The sequence below is a fragment of the Canis lupus genome, chromosome 25, assembly GCF_003254725.2.
Source record: "Canis lupus dingo isolate Sandy chromosome 25, ASM325472v2, whole genome shotgun sequence".
NCBI lineage: Eukaryota > Metazoa > Chordata > Mammalia > Carnivora > Canidae > Canis > Canis lupus.
Window position 1 is genome coordinate 11500480 of NC_064267.1, and position 25011 is coordinate 11525490.

General features: G+C 35.5%; 1 protein-coding gene across 8 annotated transcripts in view; it reads right to left on the reverse strand.

The window, feature by feature from the left end:
• PAN3 (poly(A) specific ribonuclease subunit PAN3) overlaps window positions 1–25011 on the reverse strand; it is a 134843-nt gene that overhangs the window by 109184 nt on the left and 648 nt on the right. For all 8 annotated transcript variants that reach the window (XR_003142299.3, XM_025462629.3, XM_025462628.3 and 5 more), the window contains exons 2-4: window positions 4147–4268; window positions 3324–3390; window positions 1365–1435 (exon numbers count right to left, since the gene is read on the reverse strand). Coding sequence is in view for 7 of the 8 variants with exons in the window: in XM_025462629.3 (XP_025318414.3) it covers window positions 1365–1435; window positions 3324–3390; window positions 4147–4268 (260 nt within the window). In the remaining variant the exon portion in view is untranslated. The remainder of the gene's footprint in view (window positions 1–1364; window positions 1436–3323; window positions 3391–4146; window positions 4269–25011) is intronic.

Consider the following 25011-nt stretch of genomic DNA (forward strand, 5'->3'; position numbering starts at 1 on the left):
GTGACTTATCACAATTAATTGATTATTAAAAATGAGAAAAAGCGATTAAGGGGACCCCTAAGACTACTTAAGGGCTTTGATTTTTCCTTACAGTAAATAGCTCCAGATAATTTGATTTCTATCTTTTATCTGCTTTTCAGCATTTCATAGTTTCCTTCCATATTAACAGAAGTGACCAGTTGTCACTTCTCACTATTGCCAATGAGTCAGCCTCTATCCAATTCTATTCCACTTCCACTATATGGATTCAGAAACTACATAATCTAATTTATGAGAATAGCATGTAAAGCAAGAGTAAATGTGTTCCTGATGACAGCCCAAAAGGAAGTCTATAAAATCAAGCCCACACATTTTAGTTTATCATTAAAAGCATTTTGTAGTTACCTCCTTGATCTTATCTGTTTCAAAATGGAGATAATAGTAGGTACATATGGTATTGATGTCATTTATACCTGACATAATTCTTGAGAATATCTATCTTCTTGAATTTCATTTTCATTTCATTTTATACTACCCTCTGTATACTATCAGATACTTCCTAAGTGCATCTTAAACTTCTATCAGTTTCCTAAAATTAATATTCTTTATATGGGGAGGGGTCTTTTATCCATTACTTAGGAAACTGAATTAGTTATAACACTGTAGAAATTTCCACCGAAATTTAACCTCCTGAACATCTTTAGCTGCTACTGATCCTAACCAAAAATACCACTTTCTCTAGATTATTATTACTATTAACATAATGATACTTGTTAAGACTCAAAGGCATCAAACTACTACATAATTTTCATTTCTCCTTGTCATAGAACTAGTCCCTATAAAATACTTCAAAATCTATGTAAGGCCTGTCAACCTCTATTTCAAATAAAATTAAATGAAATTTCTAACATAAAGAGATTTTAAACTGTTTTTAAACAGGTGAACCAATTCTGAAAAGTTGAAGATTTTTAAGGTTGCCTTGTAATTAGCATTCATATTAGGGGAGAAATCTTTGAAATTTAGAGAAAGCAGTCAAAAAATAAAGTTAAACACGATCAGTGTGCCTATAAAGGGTCACATTAACAGCAACTACAACATTAAATTAGATGTTTTCTTAAAAGCAGAATACATTAAGATAAAGAAAATGAGCAAAAATAAGAAAGATTTCATCCCTTCACATAAAAAAATCTCTTTTCATGTACAGAGACCAATAAAATTCTACATATATGAAATATACAAGGAAAAAGGCAAACAAAAGCAAGAAAAACATCATAATCCATAAAAAGGCCCCCCAACTTAAGAGAACATTGACCATTATATAGATGATGACCCCAGTATCACCTTTATATTCCATTTAGTCTCATGTAAGTTTCAACTTCACCTACCTTTCTTCTCTGAGAGATGTTGAGGGCACCAAAATCATTAAACAAGGATGAAGCAGGTGAAGTTAGAGGATCTGGAAGGTAAGTTACATAAGTTTCCACACAGACAACTCAAGTAACCCACAAATGTAATAAATATTTAATTTGACAATGCTTATGACAGTAATAAAAATCATATACCACAGTAATAGTTAGATTCAATGCTTAAATTAAAAAACATATAGTGGATGTTCAAATATTTTCTAAGTGAATGAAACACAAATTGGAGAATATGTCTCTCAGCCAGTATTCACTACACATCTAATCAGAAGTTATATGGATTAGGATGCATCTGTTTGCTTAGAACCAAAAGAACAATCAAACAAATAAAGAAAAGATGACTCTTTATCATGTTATTAGGAATGTGTTTATGAAGAAAGTAAGTCTACTATAGTAAATGTTTGTATGTTTGAGACCAAATCATGAGAAAAATTATAAGGGGTGGTGAGGTGGGAGGGACAGTAAACCATACTTTGAGTGACTAGACTTGGATTTTAACACTTAAGCAAGGCCTTAAAACCATCTACTCCAGAGAACAGTCAATTTTTTTAAGTTTTTCACCAGTATTTTATATTCTTACTACAAATAGAGGTAAATTTAAGTTTTTAAAGACAGAAATACTACATGTTTCAAAACACAAACATAAAATTCAAAGACTTTATGGTTTCAAAGTTCTGTTACTCTGTGACCAGAAATTACAAACAAAAGTGTATCTCTAAATTGTTTTTCACTTAATACATCAGAAGAGTTTTTGAAAAGGTATGCATAATATACATGGAAATACTTTATTTTCAATTCTGAGTTCCAGTTAATCTTATGTCTCTCATTAAATTATCTACAAATGCTAAAAACCATAGCAAATGTTCTCATTTAAAGGAACCTTAAATCTCTTCATAATGCAGTATAGATTGCTACTTAATTTCTCCAGCTTCACCTGCCTGAATTTTCATAGTCTGGTCCTTCATTAGAATTAACAACAATTTAACAATGCTAAGAAAAAGCAGCTAATAAATTAACAAGATGTAAGATATTTTTATGTAATTTATACATTCAAGGCACTTATAAAAATAGGTAATATTCATCCTTTATTCTACTTTTGATAGCATTTAAAAGACAACATATCAACTATGGGAATGCTAAAAATATTATTATGCTACAAGTCAGTTTCTAATAATTTTATTCAACATTAAAATGTTCTTTTCTACAGCAAAAAAAAGTTGAAACATCCGAATAGTGATAGAAATTTGATACACACCCATAAAATGTCCATCTAAGAAAATAATCAACATGCAAATTCCTATTCTCCCCATTAATTATAATTGATAACATCTTACTGATGCAGAGTATTAACACTTAATTGTTACATATTTTTAAGAAACCATTTTTGAACATTTTTTTTAACATTTGTTTTTAGAACAGGATACAAAAGACACTTGGAAATTTCCTATCAAAAGCCATAAAAATGACCATAATCTTTGAAATAGTAACTCCATGTCTAAGAATGTTTCCAAAAGCATAAGTCTTGAATATGAATACAGATTCATACACACAGTCCAATATTAGAGTATAATACTTTAAAAAAATAGTTTAAAAAAAGCTTAATAAATTATGAAAATCAGTAATAGAATTCAATTTATAATGATCAAGACAAGAAATACTCATGTATAATTTAAAAGTATACCTAATGCAATCATAAGTATTATATCATGTGTATATTTAGCTAAGTATTATTACATACTCAGACATAAACATTTCGTAGAGTTATATGGAATCCAAATAATAGTTACTTGAGTGTGAAAATAATAGATCATTCTTATTCTCTTCCTTATACCTGTTTAAAATTTTCAAGATTTCTAAAATGAACATTGAACATATGGTTTTTAGGGTCAGAAATATAAAACAGAAAAAGAGACCAAGTCTTACCATGGCCTGCATATGGCTTGGCACTGTCATTTAGAAGGCTTGGGGAACTGCTACTATTAGTCATTCTCTGAAAAACAAAATAGATACACATAATATCACTGAGAAATACAGAATTCAGAATATTCAACAAATTCAGACTCTGATTCTTCTGCTCTCACCGGTTCTCACATGACTGACACTCTAATCCTCCTATAAATGTTGCCACATGGATTACAACAATTCATGTAAAAATTTCCAAACATATTAAATAAAAATTTTACTCACTAGTTAGATATTTAAAACCAAAGTTGCACACCTAATTTGAACTTACACTTCCATAACTTATTATGATGGGCAACAAACATGACTATTAAGTCTCTTTGTCTAAAAAATATAAAATTCCAGTATCCGAGAAGATGTGAAGTGATAATGTATAAAGTCAATAAATGCTTTCTAACATCCTCTCCCAAACCATATTACCATTCATACACCTTACAGATTCTATAGGAATCAGGCTATTCTCTGTTTTCTAAACATGTTCCATGTTTTTATGTACTCCATTGCCTCTAGTCTCTCCATCCTGAAAGGCCTTCACTCCATACCCATAAAACACAGAAAACATAGATGAAATAGTCTCTCCATCTATCCTCTACATACTCCACTGTCATCCCACCCCATTCCTCCCTGAAAGCTCACCCTGAATCCAACCCTATCCCATCTAACTTCATCACCTCCTAAACCTTACCTCCTAACTCAACAAATTTATGAATAAATGAAGACTCTAGACATCCCCCACCACTGGAATAAACTTCACTGTTTAGTGCCATATTCATTCTAAAGATACCTGCATCAAGGGATACTTTGTTTCCACTGGGCTTCCAAAACCATTGACTCCAATAAAGCTGGTGCTGAAATAGGAATCTGTGAGACTCGTATCAGTTAAAGCACCTCCATCTATTCCAGGAACTGAAATATAAGGAAGATTCAAGTATTTTAACCAATTAAAGGAACAAAATATTGATGCAGTTTCTATGTCTCTAAATAAATTTTAAAGTCTCAAATCTCTGTCACATTTATTTTTATTTATCTGTTCATAACAAAAGGCAGGACCAAATAAAATTGGCTCAGCTCTAAAAATTTGTTCAACAATGCTCAAATTGACTGATTTCTTTCCCAGAGATACAGTAATTTATTTTATATTAGTCATGTAAGCACCACCAAGCATAACATGAAGGAACAAACCACACTTGCATTTCATTTTCCCATCGTTTTCTTTCTTTAAATTATAAGACAGTAGAATATAACACACTAAAAAAAAAAAAAAAAGGAATATAACACACTGCCATTTCTCCTGTGAATCTTCATGAGAAACAGATGTAAATTTCTCAGGACTGTTTCTCCTAACACATCTTATGAAACAGACCAGCAGTCTCATATTAACTCCTAATTCAGTAAGAACAATTCTGCAGATGTAGCAATGGGATAGAGTTCAAGAATATAGACAAGCTGTTGATTTTAGGACAGATGAATACAGAATGACTGTAACTAGTAGGACAAGCCATGATCTATCAACAAAGTAATGGACAATATGTTGTAGACGCTACCTCCCAGTAACTACTTGGAATACTGCTATCTTCCAAGCTGCCAGTTAAATATAGTTATATGCTTTACAAATCAGCTGAGCTTCAAGTAGATTGTCCTCTTCTAGGAACAACCTCTAAGAACCACTGAAACCACTCCAACCCACCCCCACCCCCACTAAGAAGAAAACTAAACTAAATGCTAATCGTTGAATATAGGCTGCTAAGATCTGAATGTCTGTATACCCACAAAATTCCTATGTTGAAATCCTAACCCCCAAAGACAGGAGGTGCTAAGGTCATGGGAGTGAAGCCCTCAGGAATAAAATTAATGTTCTTATAAAAGAGACCTACAGAGATCCTAGCCCCTTCAACCAAGTGAGAAGCAACAAGAAGGTACCTATTTATGAACCAGGAAGTAGATTCTTGCCAACCCCCTCACGAAATCTACCAGTGCTATGATCATGGACTTTCTAGCCTCCAGAACAGTGAGAAATACATTTCTGTTGTTTATAAGACATCTACCCAATTTTATTTTATTTTATTACAGTGGTATTTTATTACAGTGGCCCAAACTAACACATAGGGATTCTTAGAAAGAAGCCTGAGGTAACTTTTAGTCTCTATTTTTAAGATTTCTCAAAATGTCCACAATTAAAATGTATTCCTTTTACAAGTACAAAAAGCTTAGTTTTAATGGTTAATATCTTTTAAATTAGTGTTTACAATTTCAGATATGGCTGAAGAATATAATCAGAAACACCTAAAGATTTTTTAAATTTTTTTATTTATTTTTTTCACCTAAAGATTTATATGTGAAGTTGTTCATCAATATGTCCATTTACACACAAGTATTAAAGTATTATTTTAATAACAAATTAGACATAATGTAAAATGCCCAACAATACAAAAAAAGTAAATTCTAGGGGATCCCTGGGTGGCGCAGCGGTTTGGTGCCTGCCTTTGGCCCAGGGCGCAATCCTGGAGACCCAGGATCGAATCCCACATCGGGCTCCCGGTGCATGGAGCCTGCTTCTCCCTCTGCCTGTGTCTCTGCCTCTCTCTCTCTCTCTGTATGACTATCATAAATAAATAAATAAAAATATTTTTAAAAAGTAAATTCTAACATATCTTTTGAAAGAATACTATGAAATTATTTAAAAATCATAAAATTAATGTCTGCGATTTATTTAATACTCCAGCAAATAAAAAACAGGGAGGGGAGACAAAATAAAAACTAGCAAAATGCTGGTCCGTATTGAAGCTGACAGGGGATTATTATATTCTTGTCTTTACTTTTATCAAAGTTTAAATTTTTCTATAATAAAAGGTTGTAGAAAATGAGAATAATAAATAATGGTATATAACATAACTGTTTATAATGTAAAGTGAAAAGGGAATGCATTTTTGTTTATAGTATGATAATTAGTATGCTTACACAGATTAAAATTTTAGTATATATTCTGTCTTATAATCTTGTGTCATTTGGTTGATTGGGAAAAGTTAGTCTTATCTCGTATTACTTTTCTATAATGTAATTATTTTCATAATGATGATGATGACAATGACAGAAATCCATAAAGGGAGAAGAAGCTCCTATATTCTATCAAAACCCTTACAGCATCTATTATTTACCTTTTCCAATTAAAATAAAATGGTTTTCAAAAATAGAATATAATTTCAGTGTCAAATTATTTTTAATATAGCATTTTTATTTCAATGTTTTCAAATTTCAAATCTAATTTTCTCTTTTCTTCCTGTTATATAGAAGCTAATGCAGTAAAACTATTATTAAACACACCAGAATTTAAGTATCTATGGTCAATGTCTTACCTTAGTAGATTTCAAGCAAGATTCACTGGACTAAAAATAAGCACCTAAGCATAACAAAATATTTGCAAAACAAATGAATATATTTTCAAAGAAAACATATGCATGACCAACAGGCACATGAAAAGATGCCTGGTACCACAAATCATCAAGAAAATACAAATTAAAACCATAATGAAATAATCCCTCACACCTGTTAGAAGAGCTATTATCAAAAGATAGAGATAACAAGTTTTGTAGAGGCCATGGAGAAAAGAGAATCCTGACCACTGTCAGTGGGAATGTAAATTGGTGCAGCCACTATGGAAAATAGCATGGAGGTCCCTTAAAATTTTAAAACAGAACATATGCTTCAGCAATCTTACTTCTGGGTAAAGTAGCCTCCCCTCCTCACTACCCAACCCCTCTGAGGTTTTGCTTTCCATAATTACCCACAGTAAACCTCAGTCAACTACAGGAAAGTATATACATAAATATACACGCACCTACACAATATTTCTCAGTCATAAAAAAGAAGGAAATCCTGACATTTGTGACATCATGGATAGACCTTGAGGGCATTATGCTAAGTGAAATAAATCAGAGAAAGACAAACACTGATGTCCTCACTTACATGTGAATATAAAAGGTCAAACTCAAAGAAATAGAATAGAACAGTGGTTGCCAAGGACTGAGATGTGGGAGAAATGGGGAGATGAGAAAGTTCTGGGAATCTAATAATGTACACTGTAATTAACAAAACTGTATTATATACTTGAAAGTTGTTAGAAGAGTGGAGTTTAAAAGTTATCACAACATAAAAAAAGTAATTATGTGATGGGATGGAGGTGTTAACCAACCTTATGTGGTAATCATTTTGTAATATATATTTGTATCACATCGTCACTGTACACCTTAAACTTACAGGAGTTATATGTCAGTATCTCAATAAAGCTGAGAGGGAAAAAATTCCACACATATATTTATATTTAAATTTTCCTGTTTTAGAAAGAAGAGAATGGGATTTGATGCTTCCAAGGGAGGTCAGGAAAATCATGAACCTATGATACATTATTCTATTCTACATAGATCATGAAGATATTAATCTTTTTTTTTAAATTACTAAGGACAGACAAATATCCTAATTTATGAGATGCACAAAGAGAAAAGGCATATAGAACACATTTAAAGTTTTAGGGCATGTTAATAGACTTTAGTTACCAAAATTAGATAATTAAGAACTTTTCACTCCTTCAACCCCTTATTTTTTCAATCAACTTTTAAGTAAACTTTATACTATCTCTATGGAATAATAATTTGCAATGCACTATAAGTAAGGCTTACTATTTCTATGAAAGTTCTATTATCAGGACACCTGGGTGGCTCAGGAGTTGAGCGCCTGCCTTCGGCCCGGTGTGATCCTGGAGTCCCAGGATCAAGTCCCACATGGGGCTCCCTGCATGGAGCCTGCTTCTCTCTTTGCTTATGTCTCTGTCCCTCTGTCTGTGTGTCTCTCATGAATAAATAAATAAAATCTTTAAAAAAAAAAAAAGTTCTATTATCATCTCTATTATTATAATAATAGAATACAGAATAATAAATAATCAATTCAACAATCACTGTGTAGATATGAACCTCACTCTGAATGACAACTGTGGCAAGGTTGGTATTATTTTATTTTGCAGTTAAGCAAACTAACTGATTTAGGGAGATGAGAAAAGCTAGTGACAGAACTGGGATCATGGCAATTAAGAGAGGGAATTAGAAATCAAAAGATGAAATTTCAAGCCTGCAGTTTTAGAATAATGAGACATTCAAACTTTGAACCAAAGGATCTTACAGTACCTAAAGAATCAGAACTTCTACATCTGTCAGCAGTTACCTCGCCCCGTTGTTAACATATAAATATGCATGATGATAACTCACTAAAAAAATAAAAAAAAAAAATCCTCACAGCTTAACTAAATAAATGCTCTCCTTCATCTTCAGGCTTGTCGCCTCTTGATGAAATGGGTTTAACTTTCCAAAAACATCACAATAAATCAATGTTACCCAAAGGGAATTCTAAAGTCAAATAAATTTGGAAAAGACTGGAAACAGTAGAAGTAAACCCATTTCTTCACTACATAATTTCTCAGAGCCTATGTCTATATATAATGTGAACTGTGACAATTTCAAAAGGAGAGTACTTCCCAAATGTGTGTAAGGAATCCTTTCTACATGAGCTGCTTGAGGGGTCTTGAGTCCCATAGAACACACTCTACAAAAAGTGACCCCTGAAAATACTGTATAGTTTTCCTCTGCCAAAAAGGACATCACAGAGAAAATACTGCCAAAGGTTACCCAATGTGATGAAATCCACACTTCTTAGTCGGATATCAAAAAGCCCTCAACAATCTGTTCTCAATCCATCATTTCCCAAAGGTACTAGGTTTGAGTCTCAGTTCTACCACTCACTAGCCACAAAGTCTTAGACAAAATGCTTATAAAATGTAGATTATACCATTACTTGTAAAATGAAACTCATGCCATCTACTCTGCATACTTCAATGAAAAATTATGAAAAACAATGAAACAGTATCTTGTAAGAATCCTGATGGTTGCACAACTCTACAGTGTAATCTACCAAAAACTGAACTGTACACTTACAAAGCATGAATATAGCATGTAAATTGTATTTCAATAAAGCTATTTTATAAAATCAGTGGAGAATAAAAGGAACTATTCAACAAATAGACTTAAAACAACTGGGTATCCATCAGGAGAAAAAAATGAATACACAGCTATTTCCAAAAGACCAAAGATTATAGTATAATAAAAGTCAAAATATATATATACATCTACTATAAAAAGATGTTTACAATAATCATAACATTACCAAATTCCCTCCTGTGGTCAAAAATTATATACTCACTGTATTTTGAAAGTCTACATTTTACAATATGGAATACCTCAATTCCTACAAACACACACACACACACACACACACACACACACACACACACTCCTCTACGGCTATGTTCTTCAAGACCTAGATATATGATGGAAATTTTTAAAAATACTTGAAATTAGAGACACTGAGTTCCAAACCTACTTTTGCCACTCATTAGCTGTATGATCTTGAGCAAACAATCCTTTAAGTATCATTTCTTCATCTGAAAAAGGCAATACCATCTCACTCATAGGGTTGTGAGAGGGACTCAAGTAATGTATACAAAGTGCCTAGTATCCTGTCTCATAGGTAATCATAAATGTTTTCTTCCTCTTCTGTCTCTAGAATGTATTGTCCAATCATTCCAAGCTGTTAAAACCTCTACATCTTACCATATAATTTATATCATTTATTTGACTAAAATATATATGTTTCCTTTGACCAATCTTTTATTGCTGTCTTCAACTATTTAAATCTTTAAATTTGGGAACCCTGGGTGGCGCAGCGGTTTGGCACCTGCCTTTGGCCCAGGGCGCGATCCTGGGGACCTGGGATCGAGTCCCACGTTGGGCTCCCGGTGCGTGGAGCCTGCTTCTCCCTCTGCCTATGTCTATGCCTCTCTCTCTCTCTCTGTGACTATCATAAATATAAATAAATAAATAAACAAATAAATAAATAAATAAATAAATCTTTAAATTCTTATAGGTTTGTGTACTATCTACCTATCTAAATTATCTGTTAACTGAGATTTGGGACTACTTCTATTTTTTTTTTTTTCGGTATTCCCTAATCCAGTAACACATTAATATAAACATTTATTTATAGTTAAGCCATTTTTAAAAATTGGTATGTCTAAAAGTTGATAAAAAATTTACTATATTATGATTTTCAGATCCAATCTTCATAAAACACCAATGTAAATGGTATTATTGCCTCCAATTTTCCTGATAAGGAAATTTAGACTCAGAGTTACTAGATAACCGTAGGGTGGATGCAGGCCCAAGAAACAGAGGCTCCTCCACCCACTCAGCAGACAATGGCCACCAACCTTTTAGTGCAGACTCTGAGCACCAAAGACTTTTTTTTTGCCAAGGCTTTTTTTTTTTTTTTTTTTTTTTGCCCATGAGATCTGTTTCAGCCAGATGCCAACTATTTATTGGCCTTTGACTGTTTACTTGTTTGCTTATTTTTAAGTAGGGTCCATGCCTAACACAGGGCTTGAACTCAAGACCCTGAAATTCAAGTCGCATGCTCTACTGACTGAGCCAGCTAGCCTCCTCTGACAGCATATTTGATCCACGTCTCAGTTTCCTCCTCTGTGATAGAAATAATAACATCCAGGGTTGTTGTAAGAATAATTCAATACACTGGCATGCTAGGATGGTATTATGTGCCTAATGGTTACTTTTATGGTTATCATTTGTATCCATTTATAAATTTATTTGTAAAAGTTATCTTGCTTTTTCTGATGAAAACCTAACATGTTCTTTGTACAGGATGCATTAGGGGAAATTTTTCATGTAGTTCTCTAGAATTTTAATATAAATGATGAAAAGGTAAGCTTGGAACATTTTAGATATGTTACAAAACCCACAGTAATTGAAAGAAAAGACTCGAACCCAAATCAAGTGGCTGGGCAAGACCTACTGGTCTGTTCAAAGCATTGGACTTCCCTCTAAAGCTCACAAACTAAGAAAAAGTCCAAGGGAACCATGAGAAAACAATAATTAATGGCTACAAATACTGTATTTCCATCCTCATGATAAAGTTTCTGTGCAGAACCATTAAGAGATCAATTCCACATTTCAGATTCTCCACCCAACTCTGAAGCCACCAACCAAACATCGGTGATAACTATAGAAAACCAAGACCTTAGTAGCAGAGGGCATCAATCATAAGTCAAATGTGATTTTATGAGCATTATCTCATTTTTTGCCCACTCAACAAATTGAACTGTATCCTCTCAAAATTCATGTTGATGTCCTAACCTCAGCATCTCAGTATGTTCCCTTATTTCAGTATAGAATCATTGAAAATGTAATTAGTTAAAATGAGGTCATGGAGGTGAATCCTAATCCAGCATGACTTTTTTTTTTTCTGGTTTCACCAGGAGTTTCCTTTTTCTTTTTTCCTTTTCAAGTTTTTTATTTAAATTCTAGTGAGTTGACACCAATATGACTTATGATTTTATAAAAGGGGAAATCTGGACAGACGCACACAGGAAGAATGTCTTGTGAAGATGAAAGCAGAGATCAAGGTGATACTTCTACAAGCCAAGGGATGCTACAGATTGCAGGCAAACCACCAAAAGTTTGGTGAGAGGCATGGAACAGATTATTTCTCACACCACTGAGAAGAAAGCAACCCAGCCAACACCTTGATCTCAGACTTCTAGGCTCCAGAACTGTGAGACAATAAATTTGTTATTTAACCACCCCTCCAAATAAAGACATATAATAAAAATAAAAGATTAAACAGGGGATTATTAAACCAATAAACATAAGCTAAGGAAAAGTAACTGTTGAACATTAAGCTCAGAGTTTCTAAGTAGCCAAGATAAGAAAGAAAAAATGTTAAGTTAAAAATATTCACCTAATAAAATAATACCAATTTTTTTTCAAATACCAAATTTTTAGAGCAAAAACATATCCTAATACTAAGCTCTCTGAATAAATTTTTGTAAGGATTTTTGTAGAGTACTGATCATCATGTATCTTTCATATAAGTGAAAGGAAAATTTCTGGAAATTTTTTTTTATATTCATTCTCAACAGAAGTAGAAAACATGGTATTTTACATATATATATATATATAAAGATTTTGTTTATTTATTTGACAGAGAAAGAGCACAAGCATGGGGGAGCAGGAGAGGGAGAAGCAGGCCCACTATGAAGCAGGGAGTCAGATGCAGGGCTCACAATCCTAGGACCCTGGGATCATGACATGAGCTGACAGCAGATGCTTAATCAACTGAGCCACCCAGGTGCCCTGAAGACACAGTATTAAACTACAACACAATTGAGATAATAAAGAGCTAAGACAAAAAAAAAAAAAAAAAAAGAGCTAAGACTGTTATTTAAGTACTTCCCTTTTTAGCCATTTACCTAGACCAATCTTGTCCTCTTGAATTCTCATCCTTTGCTTTTCAAACATTCATTTCTGGTTCTGATAGATTAGAGAAAAGGAGACAGACAATAATACCATCTGCCATGTATTGTTTATACACACAATCTCAACAGTCCTATAAGATATATATCACTATTGCCTATTTTGGTGGCAGCACCAGAGATGAAATTTGAAACCAGAACTTACTTCAAAAAGCTCAAAAATCACAATACTGAGAGGAATGTACCTCTCAGTCATTCCTATAAAATCAGACTCACTACCTATTATTAAAAGTCTTCAAGTACATGTGTGACAAATACTTTTAAGCTAAAAACTTATTTATCCTTAACTCCTTTCTTTCTCTCATCCATCCCCTCAAGTAGTTGCTTCACCAAATTTTCTCAAATGCTCCTCCTGTATTTCATTTCTACTTGCCTAAATCAAGTCCTTAGCATTTTTCTCTTCAACCGTCATAAGACTACTCCAAATCCTTTCATATCTCCATCCTTAGAAACCATAAACTCTTATGCTTATCTCTTTAAAACATAGATCTTATCACTTCACTTAGCACAGGCTGGAAGGGCTTTCACAATGTGGCCACACAATCCATCATCTGGTACTGCTCTCTATAAAATAGCCTCTTCTCCACATCAGGTGACTACAGAACAAAAGCACGCACAATGCTCTCTCTCAAAATCTGTATCCCTGTTGTCATCTGCCTAGGATGCCTTTCTTTTCTACCAAGTATATTTCATACATCTTTCAAAAAATAGTTCAAATATTGCCTCTTCATGAGACCTTCCAAAGTATACCTGAATAGTTTGTTACACAACTTTATACCTCTGGTATACCAGATCATGCCAAAACTTATACATTTCAAAATCCTTTACTAGACTATGTAATCCTAAATGGCCAGAAGCATGTATCTTTGTATTCCCAAATACCAATACAGTATCTAGCACAAAAGCATTCAATAGTGTTTGATAATTAAACTAATAAGAGTACACATTTACCAGTCATCTACATAAAATATCAGACCTCCAGAGGCAAGCTGACATTGTTTCAAAAACTGTAAGTTCTATCTGGCAAACTGGCCCTAATGAAAGTCATAATTCATCATACCTCTGCAGCAAGGTAGACACAGCAATGCCTATGGGAAGACAAAAAAAATCCTGAAACAGCAATTTTACATAGATCAAAGTAGCTTAACAAGTGCTCAGCTGAGATCCTAGTGTTCCTCACTGGAATATACACAGTACACTGTTTTGAACTGAAAATTTAAGATATAATTTACTACTTAATTTCCAGAATCAGAGAGGAACTGCAGTGCAGCAAGACTCGTAAAAACTCAATTCTGAGGAGCACTACAATACTACAGACAATAATAGGATACAGTGGCTACAAACCTGACAATAAATAACTAAATAAACTGGGCTCTCAGGTGAAGCTACTTAATATTTAGTCCTGTGCCTTTGATTATGTATTGAAAAATGTCTTCCAACAAGACAGTTCTAGTTTAGGATCTGCACCAAGATAATTGCTTTTTCTGCACGATCAAAATCTGCCAATAAATAAATGTTTTGAGAAGTCTTCCATTGTTCTTGTTTCCTCAATAGAGTAAATCAGAATAATAGAAAATGTATTCCTAAAACTGGCTTACTCCTTGTGCAAAATATTTGTGTAAGATCATCCAAATCTATGGTTTACTAAGAATTTAGAAGCAGAGTTGAGGTTTTTTAATAGCAATTATCATCTTTTAATGAACTATAAAATTTGGGGGGTTATGTTTACAAATAACTGCCCACCCTACACATTAAAATAGAAGGCCCACAAAAGGAAGGAATCTTTCATTTATTGGTACTAATGTATCCCATGAATCTAAAACTAGCTGACACAGAATAAGTACTCAGTAAATGTTTGTTAATCAAATAATTAAACAAAATGAATGAATCTCTACTTTTAGACCTAATTATATTAAGTTGAAAGTTTGCCAAAATCTACGTTTTTCAAATACATGATTTGTTTACATTAAATCTTTTTGTGATATATATCAGAGAACTTTACTAGAATATTTACTTTAAAAACGGCCTTGATCATTTTTCCAAGCCTTGGGAGTAGGGAGAAAATTCCCTGTCCCATCATCGTCAAGACTCTTCCTCAGAGATAGCTGACACTGTTATAAAGACTATGAACTATAAAAGGTCACTTACAGAATCTAAGAGGCCCATTTCTGTTTTGTTTTTCTTCACCTCTGATCTCATCCTTTCAATCAAGTATACATACAGTCAGATTCAGGAATAGCAATATTAAAAGACAGAGGGATGCCTGGGTGGCTCAGTCGGTTAAGCGTTTGCTGTTGGCTCAGGTCCATGATCCCAGGGTCCTGGGATCAAGCTCGGTGTCCCGCTCCCTGTTTAGCGGGGAGTCTGCTTCTCTCTCTCTCTCTTTGTTCCTCTACTCCCCTAACCACTTCCACTCATGTTTTCTCTCAAATGAGTAAATAAAATCTTTAAAAAAAAAAAAAATTAAAAGACAGCATAAGTTTAGGAGCATTTGAACAAAACAAGAAAGTTGTATTTAATTATATATAGTCCTTTCCAGTTTTCCAGCTGTCATACTCTACCTAATATTTATGAAAGCAGCCTAAGATAACCATATCAAAAATGCAGATAAACAATTACAGACTATTAAACAATAACACTAGTCTTTTATTAAATATACAAACAAGGGCAGCTCAGGTGGCTCAGTGGTTTAGCCCCACCTTCAGCCCAGGGAGTGATCCTAGAGACCTGAGATCGAGTCACACGTCAAGCTCCCTGCATGGAGACCTCTGCCTGTCTTTCTGCCTCTCTCTGTCTCTCATGAATAAATAAAATCTTAAAAAAATTTTTTTTAAATAAAAAATAAAATAAACATACAAACGAAATTTACCAAAAACTATCAACAAATATTACCTTATTAAGTTGCAAAAGATATGATATACAAAACCATCTCTAAATATGTGAGCCACTGGTAAAAAAAAATACTGCTGGAGCAGATTTGATATGGATGATTATTTCAAATATCTTATTTCAGCTAATGATGTATAAAATGTATAAAACATGTATGTATAAAACATAATGTTTAAAACATAATGACTGGATATATGTATATACTGCAAAATGATTACCACGTTAAGTTTATTTAACATTATTACAATTATCATTTTTTTCTTATGCTGAGAACTTTCAAGATCTACTCTCTTAGCAACTTCCAAATACACAACACAGTATTATTAACTATACCCACCCTGCTATACATTACGTACTCAATATTTATTGATCCTGTACCTTTTGACCATCTTCTTCCATTTCTCTCACCCCTCTACTCCCCACTTCTGGCAACTACTGATCAGATCTCTGTATACAGGAGTTGAAAGATTTTTTAGATTCCACATATAAGTGAGATCATATGGTAGTGGTCTAGGTAATTTTTTTTAATGTACTGAGTTTCAACCAAATTACTGAAGATTCTGTATGCTTAACATATGTGCATATATTTCTTGTGAATTTATGTATAAATATACATAATGCATTAAGATACAACAGCTTGGTGCCATCATTTGTAATAATAAAACATTATAAATGAACTAAATATCCATTAAAAAGAATAATACAACATACAGTATAATATTATGCAGCCTTTAAAAAGAGCAAGGTAGGGCAGCCCCGATGGCCCAGCGGTTTGGCACGGCCTTCAGCCAGGGGTATGATCCTGGAGACCTGGGATTGAGGCCCACATCGGGCTCCCTGCATGGAGCCTGCTTCTCCCTCTGCCTGTATCTCTGTCTCTGTCTCTCTCTCTCTCTCTCGAATAAATAAATAAAATCTTTTAAAAAAAATAAAAATAAATAAAAAGAGCAAGGTAGATTCCTATGTGTGAATGTAGAACAAACCACAAGAAACCCAATCCAGTGAGAAAATTCAAAGTGCATTAGGCTTCCCTGTATGCACACACCGATATACGCATCAGTAGGTGCCAGAAACAGGGAAATATAAATATATAAATGATTGTATAGAGGAAGAATATTTCTGGATGGATACATAGTAAATTAGAAAGAGTGACTATCTTTTGGAGAGGAGTCAGGGAACTAAAGAAGGAGGGAGACTAGTTTTCACTGAGTACTCTTCTGTTCCATTTATATTTTTTTCCTGTGCATGTATTACATTTTTAGTTCCAAAAACAAGATATTATTTCTTATTTTTTAAGCTGGAATTTTTATAATAAAAAATGTAATTAAAAACTAACTTTAGGGGGCACCTGGGTGGTTGAGCGCCTGCCTTTGGCTCAGTCGTGATCCCAGGGTCCTGGGATGGAGTCCCACATCAGGCTCCCTGTAGGAAGTCTGCTTCTACCTCTGCCTGTGTCTCAGCCTCTCTCTCTCTATGTCTCTCACAAGTAACAAATAAAATCTTTAAAAATAAATCAAATCAAATCTAACTTTAGAGAAAAAGAATAGGGACACCTGGCTGGGTCAGCTGGTAGAGAATGAGACTTTTGATCTCAGGGTGACTGAGTTCAAGCCCCATGGTGGGGTGTAGAATGTACTTTAGAAAAAAAAAAAAAAGAAAGAAAGCGCCCCCATCCCGCCCCCTGCGTCCCCGGGGCCTCTCCCGGGGGGGGGGGGGGGGGGGGGGGGGGGGGGGGGGGGGGGGGGAGGGAGGGGGGAGAAGGAAAGAAAAGGGACGCCTGGGTGGCTCGGTGGTTGAGTGTCTGCCTTTGGCTCAGGGCAGGATTCCAGAATCCGGGATTGAGTCCCTCATCAGGCTCCCTGTGAGGACCTTGCTTCTCCTCCCTCTGCCTACATTTCTGCCTCTCTCTGTGTGTCTCTCATGAATAAATAAATAAATAACTCTTTAAAAAAAAAAAAAGAAAAAAAAATAGAATAATATCTTTATTTTTTAAGGAAAAAAACAGATACCAAAACAGACATCAAAAAAGGGAGAGGTTTTTTTATGGAAGAGGATTGTTATCTACATGCCAATTAACTCAGCCAAGATTAGTGAGATCAACATGCCCTTCCCTGTACTGGATGTTAAACTGCTGAACAGTCAGTGTTTTTAAGAGTTGTTGGGAGGGGAAGAGGATCTAAAGATCTAACATGAAGTAATTTGTTTTCTAGAACACGAACATTAAGAAAACACAGGAGCATTTTAGAGCTAAAAGGATTTTGGACATCGCGTACCCCATACCCCATGATCCCATTTTACAGATAAATGTATTTTCACAGGGACTAAATAACTAATCTAAGATCACAAAGTGATCTTGTAAGATCCAGCACTAAAATCAAAATCTCTGAGCCCCCAGTTCAGTAGTAATTCCTATATACTGAGAGGAGACACAAATACTTGTATGTATTGCTCTAACAGCTATCTGAAAACAGTACACAGAACAGAGTTTTACCATATTCCCCTTATATAGTCTCAGATTAAACTACTTTATAAACAGGATATAAAATAATACAGAAAAAAAACGTGACAAATACTGCTACAAAACTTAGGTGTACATGCATGCACACATGTTATGGATTGTATTGTTTTCTTTCAGAATCCACATACTGAAGCCCTAACCCTTACTATGACTGTATTTGGAGATGGGGCCTTTAGGAGCACAAAAGCATTATATTAATAACAACTAAACCCAGATTACAAGGAGACTGGTCTACTTTGATTTTATACACTGCTGCTCCAATGGAAATTTTTACAAAAAATTTCGGACTTTCATAACTTAAAAAAAATTAAATAAAAACCAACCCTAAAATACATAAACAAACACTCAGTCTGTCAATAAATGCTCCTAGCACAAATCTTTAAAATATCATTTATACGGACAACTGGGTGGCTCAGCGGTTAAGCACCTGACTTCGGCCCAGGGCGTGATCCTGGAGTCCCAGGATTGAGTCCCACATCAGGCTCCCTGCATGGAGGCTGCTTCTCCCTGTGTCTCTGCCCCTCTCTCTCTGTGTGTCTCTCATGAATAAATACATAAAATCTTTAAATATCATTTCTAGAGACGCCTGGGTGGTTCAGGGGTTGAGCGTCTGCCTTTGGCTCAGGCTGTGACCCCAGGGTCCTGGGACTGAGTCCCGCATCTGGCTCCCCAAGGGGGAACCTGCTTCTCCCTCTGCCTATGTCTCCAGCTCTCTCTGTGTGTCCCTCGTGAATAAGTAAATAAAATCTTTAAAAATATATATATCATTTCTAGGTTACTGTAAATGTAACTAACTTTGTACACAAAGTAGATATGCCTATAGGAAAGCAAACCAAAAAATGCTGCTCCATAATAAATATAAATTTTCCAAGTTAAAAAACAGAAAAATTCAGCAATATGAACTCTTGATACTCACAACTTGGCTGATAATAATTCTTGAGAGAATTATGCTTAGCGGGGGGGAAAAAATAATCCCAAAAGATTTCATGCTACATAATTCCATTTAAACATTCTTGAAATAACAAAATTATAGAAACGGAGAGCAAATTAGTAGTTGCCAGGTTTCAGGAGGGAGTGAAGGGGGGTTACAAAAGGGCAATCTGAAGTTGATAAAGATGTTCTATGTTGGGGGATCCCTGGGTGGCTCAGAGGTTTAGCACCTGCCTTCCACCCAGGGCGTGATCCTGGATTCCCAGGGTTGGGTCCACCTTGGGCTCCCTGCATAGAGCCTGATTCTCCCTCTGCCTATGTCTCTCTCTCTCTCTCTCCCTCTCTCTCTCTCTCTCTCTCCCTGTGTGTCTCTCATGAATAAATAAATAAGATCTTCAAAAAAAAAAAAATGTTCTATGTCTCGACTGTTGTTGGCAGGTACACAAATATACACGAGAAACACCACAGAACTAAATGTACGTGTGTGTACACATGAACGCAAATAAGATTACAGAAATATGAATATGATAAGTGGAGAATATCAATTAATGCTGGTTGTAATACTGTACTATGGTTATGAGACATGTTACCGTTGGAGGAAAATGAGTGATGGAACAACAAGCTCTCTGTGTATTATTTTTTACAACTGCATGTGACTCTACAATTATCTCAAAATAGAGGGTTAATTTAAAAAGTGAAAAAATCCTATCAAAGGACAAAAATATAAAGATATTTTTGTTTAGTTTTGGCAAGCATTTATCTTCTTACAGGGTTATTTCAAATGCAACTTTATGGAAAGGAAGTATACTTCTATGTACTTTTACTCAACTAAATATTAATATATCCCTCTTTGAATAGTCCTCATAAACCTCATCAAGGCTTAATATTATCTTATACACGTGTTTGTATTCTCCACTAAAATACAAATTCCATTAAGTCAGAATATCGTTTCATTCAGTGTTGTATTCCTATCACCTAGGTCAAAGCTTGCCACCTTGCAAGTCCAATTAAATAAGTGAAGTGAATGGTATTATAAAGTCTTTCTTATCCACTGTGTATATTTTCCAATAAAAATGTTTAAACCTATACCAAATATCCTAATGACAGATTCCCACTACTCACTTCCCTGTTAGCTGATACAGGTTAAGTGCAATCCTGACTTAAATACAGTTTGCCACACACATTATATAATCCAAAGTAAATGAACTTTATTTTTTTTAATTTTTTAATTTTTATTTATTTATGAATAGTCACAGAGAGAGAGAGAAGCAGAGACACAGGCCGAGGGAGAAGTAGGCTCCATGCACCGGGAGCCTGACGGAGAATTCGATCCCGGATCTCCAGGATCGCGCCCTGGGCCAAAGGCAGGCGCTAAACCGCTGCGCCACCCAGGGATCCCTCAAAGTAAATGAACTTTATCCACTGTTTTCTTCCAATTTGGACAGACAACCACAGTTCAATCATCTTTAGGTATTTCACTGGTCTTAAAAGTATATTCTCAAAAATTGGAGAAGAAAAGATAATACACAACTTACAGACTTATTACTAATAACAGTTATTACTAAAAACTAAAAACCTCACTATGGGCCAAGCAACGCACTGATAGTGTCACATGCAATCCCATCATAGCTCCGAAGTAAGTGCTAGTGTTATCTTCGTTTTTAAAATAAGAAAAACTAAGGCTTAAAATTGTAAAATTTGCCCAAGATCCCAAACTAGTAAGAAAGCCAGGATTTCATCATAGATGTGTCTTACATCAAAGCCTTCACCACTAACTAAACTAATTGAACTGAAAAATACATCTTTTTTTGGTAAAATAAACAAATCCATTGGATTTCAAATAAGGTAATGTACATAAAATATAAACACTGGCATATAAATAGCTTAGCTGCTAAAATTTGAGGACTTTGAAGATTAAAAGTCTAGTTAGCTGAATATTAGAATTACATTATTAAAATGTCAAAAACAGTAACTCAATTGAACCCAAATCAAATCACATTTAAGCCCCAGAGATCCCAAGCCCAAAAGAAATATGAAATGTCAAAAACTTAAATACTTTTCAAGAGCACCTGGGTGGCTCAGTTGGTTAAGTTTCTGACTTTTGATTTTGGCTTAGGTCATGGTCTCCAGGTTGTGAGATGGAGCCCTGCCAGGGCTAGGTCATAAGATTCTCTCTCCTCCCTCTGCCTCCCACCCCAACCCCCGTTCCCAAGGGCTCTCTTAAAATCAAAAACAAAAATAAACTTAAATACTTCTTTTAAAAAATAAACTATTTCCCAAACAACAATCCTGAATGCCAGAACACATTTACTACTACATTGCCAGGTGAGCCGGCGAGCTGAACTAAGAAAACGTAACTCTACACATGAAAGGTAAGCAACAAATTAAAATACAGTTCTTTCGCAAGACTGAAACATCACTGCAACTAAGTATATTAGGAAGAAAAAGCCTTTGTGCTTCAGCTTTCCAATGCTTGCAAAATAAGGATAAAATTTTCTCTTGCATTTACCTTGTAAATTTTTACTCAGTCTGAAAGACTAACAAAGCAATTCTGCAAATGTGAAGTACTAAAGCAAGGGTCAAAAACTCAAATCCCTAAAAATGCCATATATGTTTGGATTTTTTAAATGTTAACTAACTACAATCCACACACATACAACAAAAAATTATACTATAAATTTAAGCCACTGAAATGGCTAAAATTATAAGACAGCTAATACCAAGTATTGGTGAGAATGTAGAGCTACTAGAACTGTCACACACTGCCACATGTAATGTAAATATGGTACAACCACTTCAGAAATCATCTACTAAATCTGAACACGGGCATACCCTAGTGTGACCCAGTAACTCAACTCAAAGGTGATCCAACAAAAATGCACAGACATACTTATTCATTAAAAACTATGTTCAAGAATGTTCAAAACTGTTTTTAACAGGCAAAAATTAGAAACATTCCACTGCTAGCCAGCAGTAAAATGAGAAAATAAAATGTGGTATATTCATGCAATGTAACAATATACAAGAATGAGACTACAGAAGCTGTTTCTACATCACAGTGAATGGATCTCACAAAATGCTGAAAGAAAGCAGCTCATTCCTATAAAGTTCAAAGAAAGAACAAAAAAAGTGAAAAATGAATCTACAGTGTCAGAATGTAGGGTTAGAAATCAGAAATTACATATGGGGGGGATCCCTGGGTGGCTCAGCGGTTTGGCGCCTGCCTTCTGCCCACGGCATGATCTTGGAGTCCCAGGATTGAGTCCCACATCAGGTTCCCTGCATGGAGCCTGCTTCTCCCTCTGCCTGTGTCTCTGTGCCTCTCTCTCTCTCTCTCTCTTCCCTGCATGGAGTCTGCTTCTCCCTCTGCCTGTGTCTCTGCCTCTCTCTCTCTCTCTCTCTCTCTCTCTCTCTCATGAATAAATAAAATCTTTTTTAAAAAAATTAGATATGGGAAAGGATACTGATGAAGAGGAACAAGAGCAGGACTTCTGGGGGATACAGATTATGTCCTATTACTTGATCACAGTACTGATTATAAGTTATGTGTTCATCTTGTGGAAATTCCAAAAACTTATGATTTTATACGCTTTTCCTTGGGTATGTATACCTCAGTAAAAGCTTTTAATACACACACACACACACACACACGTACCCACACACAGAAGATTACATGGAGCCCAAACAAAAATATTTCTGCAGGCAGATTTAACTTATCAGAGCAGATTGGTTTATGACCTCTCGGCTAAGGAAACACTGTACAATCTTAGCTTTAAAGAATAGCAAAGAAAAAAAATAAAAGCAAAAAAAAGCTGTGATGCTAGATGATCGTCAGCAACTAACAAAATTTAAGTTTCTCCTGACAGCATGACCTCTTAGGATGTGTTGTCTAGTTTAATTGCCTCATGCACTTAACAAATCAAGGCTGTTTTCAAAGATACGGCAAAGAACCCAGTAAACGGTAAAAGGCAAACTAAAAATTTAAATTTAAGTGTAAAACTCCAAAGCAGCCATTAAATCACCAACACAAACCTCTTTCCTGATTCCTGAGCTACTTGCCACTCACTGATAGGAAGCAATTTGCTCCCATCTAAAAGGAGTCAGAACTTACATACTACTCAGTTACCAAGAAATCCACAGCAGAAAAGAGGAGACTCAGGCTTCACCCAGGCAAGTTAAAGCAAGCCCTAGAGAACCTACATACATAACTCAGTTATTTAATCAAATGTCTGTTAAATGACTATAAGATTTTTAAATGCTTTCTTTTGCAATAACTACCTATTCTCTCAAAACCCTATTATCCCAATTACTTTCCTTTTCTGAGGTATGGAATGATCCTCACCTTTGAGCCATTGCCAGTATCTTTCCTCCATCTGCCATCTTCACCTGTTTGCAATATCCTGTCACCCTGCCTTATGTTTCATGTCCCAAATCTACTACCTCTTCGTATTAGAAAATGCTAGAAAGATACCACATTAAATCGGATGCCAGCATTTTTTAAAATGCCTTTCTGTATGTAACAAAACTACCCTTCAAGGTCCCTGTACTATTCAAACATTGATCAAATTACTTTGAGCCACAGCTCACACAACCAGCAAAAAGTTTACCTTGAAAATGCAAAGTTGCTAGTCCAAAGTGATAAATTTCCAACAATAAAGTAACCATTCTTTACAAAACACTTCAAGTTACAAATTAATCTTCTGAGAACATCAATCTGGACAAATACATCTGCATTAAAGTCAAGTCCATCACAACAATCTTCTTTAGAAAGTAAATCTCTGGGAAAACACTTAATAATCCTCATAGAGCAAATAATTGCTAAAAAAAAAAAAACTGACAAAAATGTATTAATGTCCAAGTTAATTGCCTATCAAATCATTTTAAGATCTAAAAACTGTTTAGAATGCCCAAGAAAGACTTCCCCTTTCGGTTTAGAACCAGTCAATACACACTGAGAAGCAGAAACAAAAATCTGACACCTGCTCTCCTTCTTGCTTAAGGGCAACATTCTGCAAGATAGATTGCATTTACACTAATAATCGTAAGCTCTACTCACAACTAAAAAGTTGCAAGACTATTGATAATGACAAGTGAAAAAGTAAAAAATACCAACAGCCCTAAGACACTCGAACCAAGCGCTCAGTCGCACACAAGCGGACGCTGCACAGGACTCGTTTTCAAGGCTCGGTGCTAAGAGCTGGCTTGATACAAAGTTGCAGAGCACAGGATCCCTACCCACACCCAGCAAACTTTATTCTTGGCTTCAGGAAAACTACGCTGAAATGCAAGTCTTGAGAAATGCCTACTCTGAACTCTCTCGACTAAACCTAAGCACGACGTAAAAGCCACTGTCCCTTCACGCCTAATCCTTAGAAAGCATTTCCTGCCTGGAGAAATCTTTCTCCCATAAGCCTTACACAAACTTTTTCCGTTCTTCCAACCTACTCCGGGAAGCCTTAAGCCCGCCCATCACCTCCCGCCCCCTACCCACACACACCCACTGGGGAACCTCAACACTCGGCAGATACCACTCCACACGGGCACGCAAAATACATGTGCCTGCAAACCCAGCCCCTTTCCACACCCCCCGGAAACGACACCCCCTTTCTCACACACCGCACGCCGCAGCCCATCCCCCTTCCTCCCCGCCCCCACTCCCAGCACCCCAGACCAGCCACCCACGTTCCGGGGAACCTAGCCTCCCCTTACTCCCCGGCTCGCCGAGGGCCGTGGGGAGGGGAAGCAGGAAGACGGAAGGAGGGCTCGGGCCCGGCCTAGGCCTCCCAGATCGCCCAGGGAGGTGAAGGGGGAGGGGGGGGCCCCGCGGGCAAAGCTCGTTGCAGGGCCTCATCCGGGCCCCCTCCGGCCGCAGGCCTTCCCTCCGC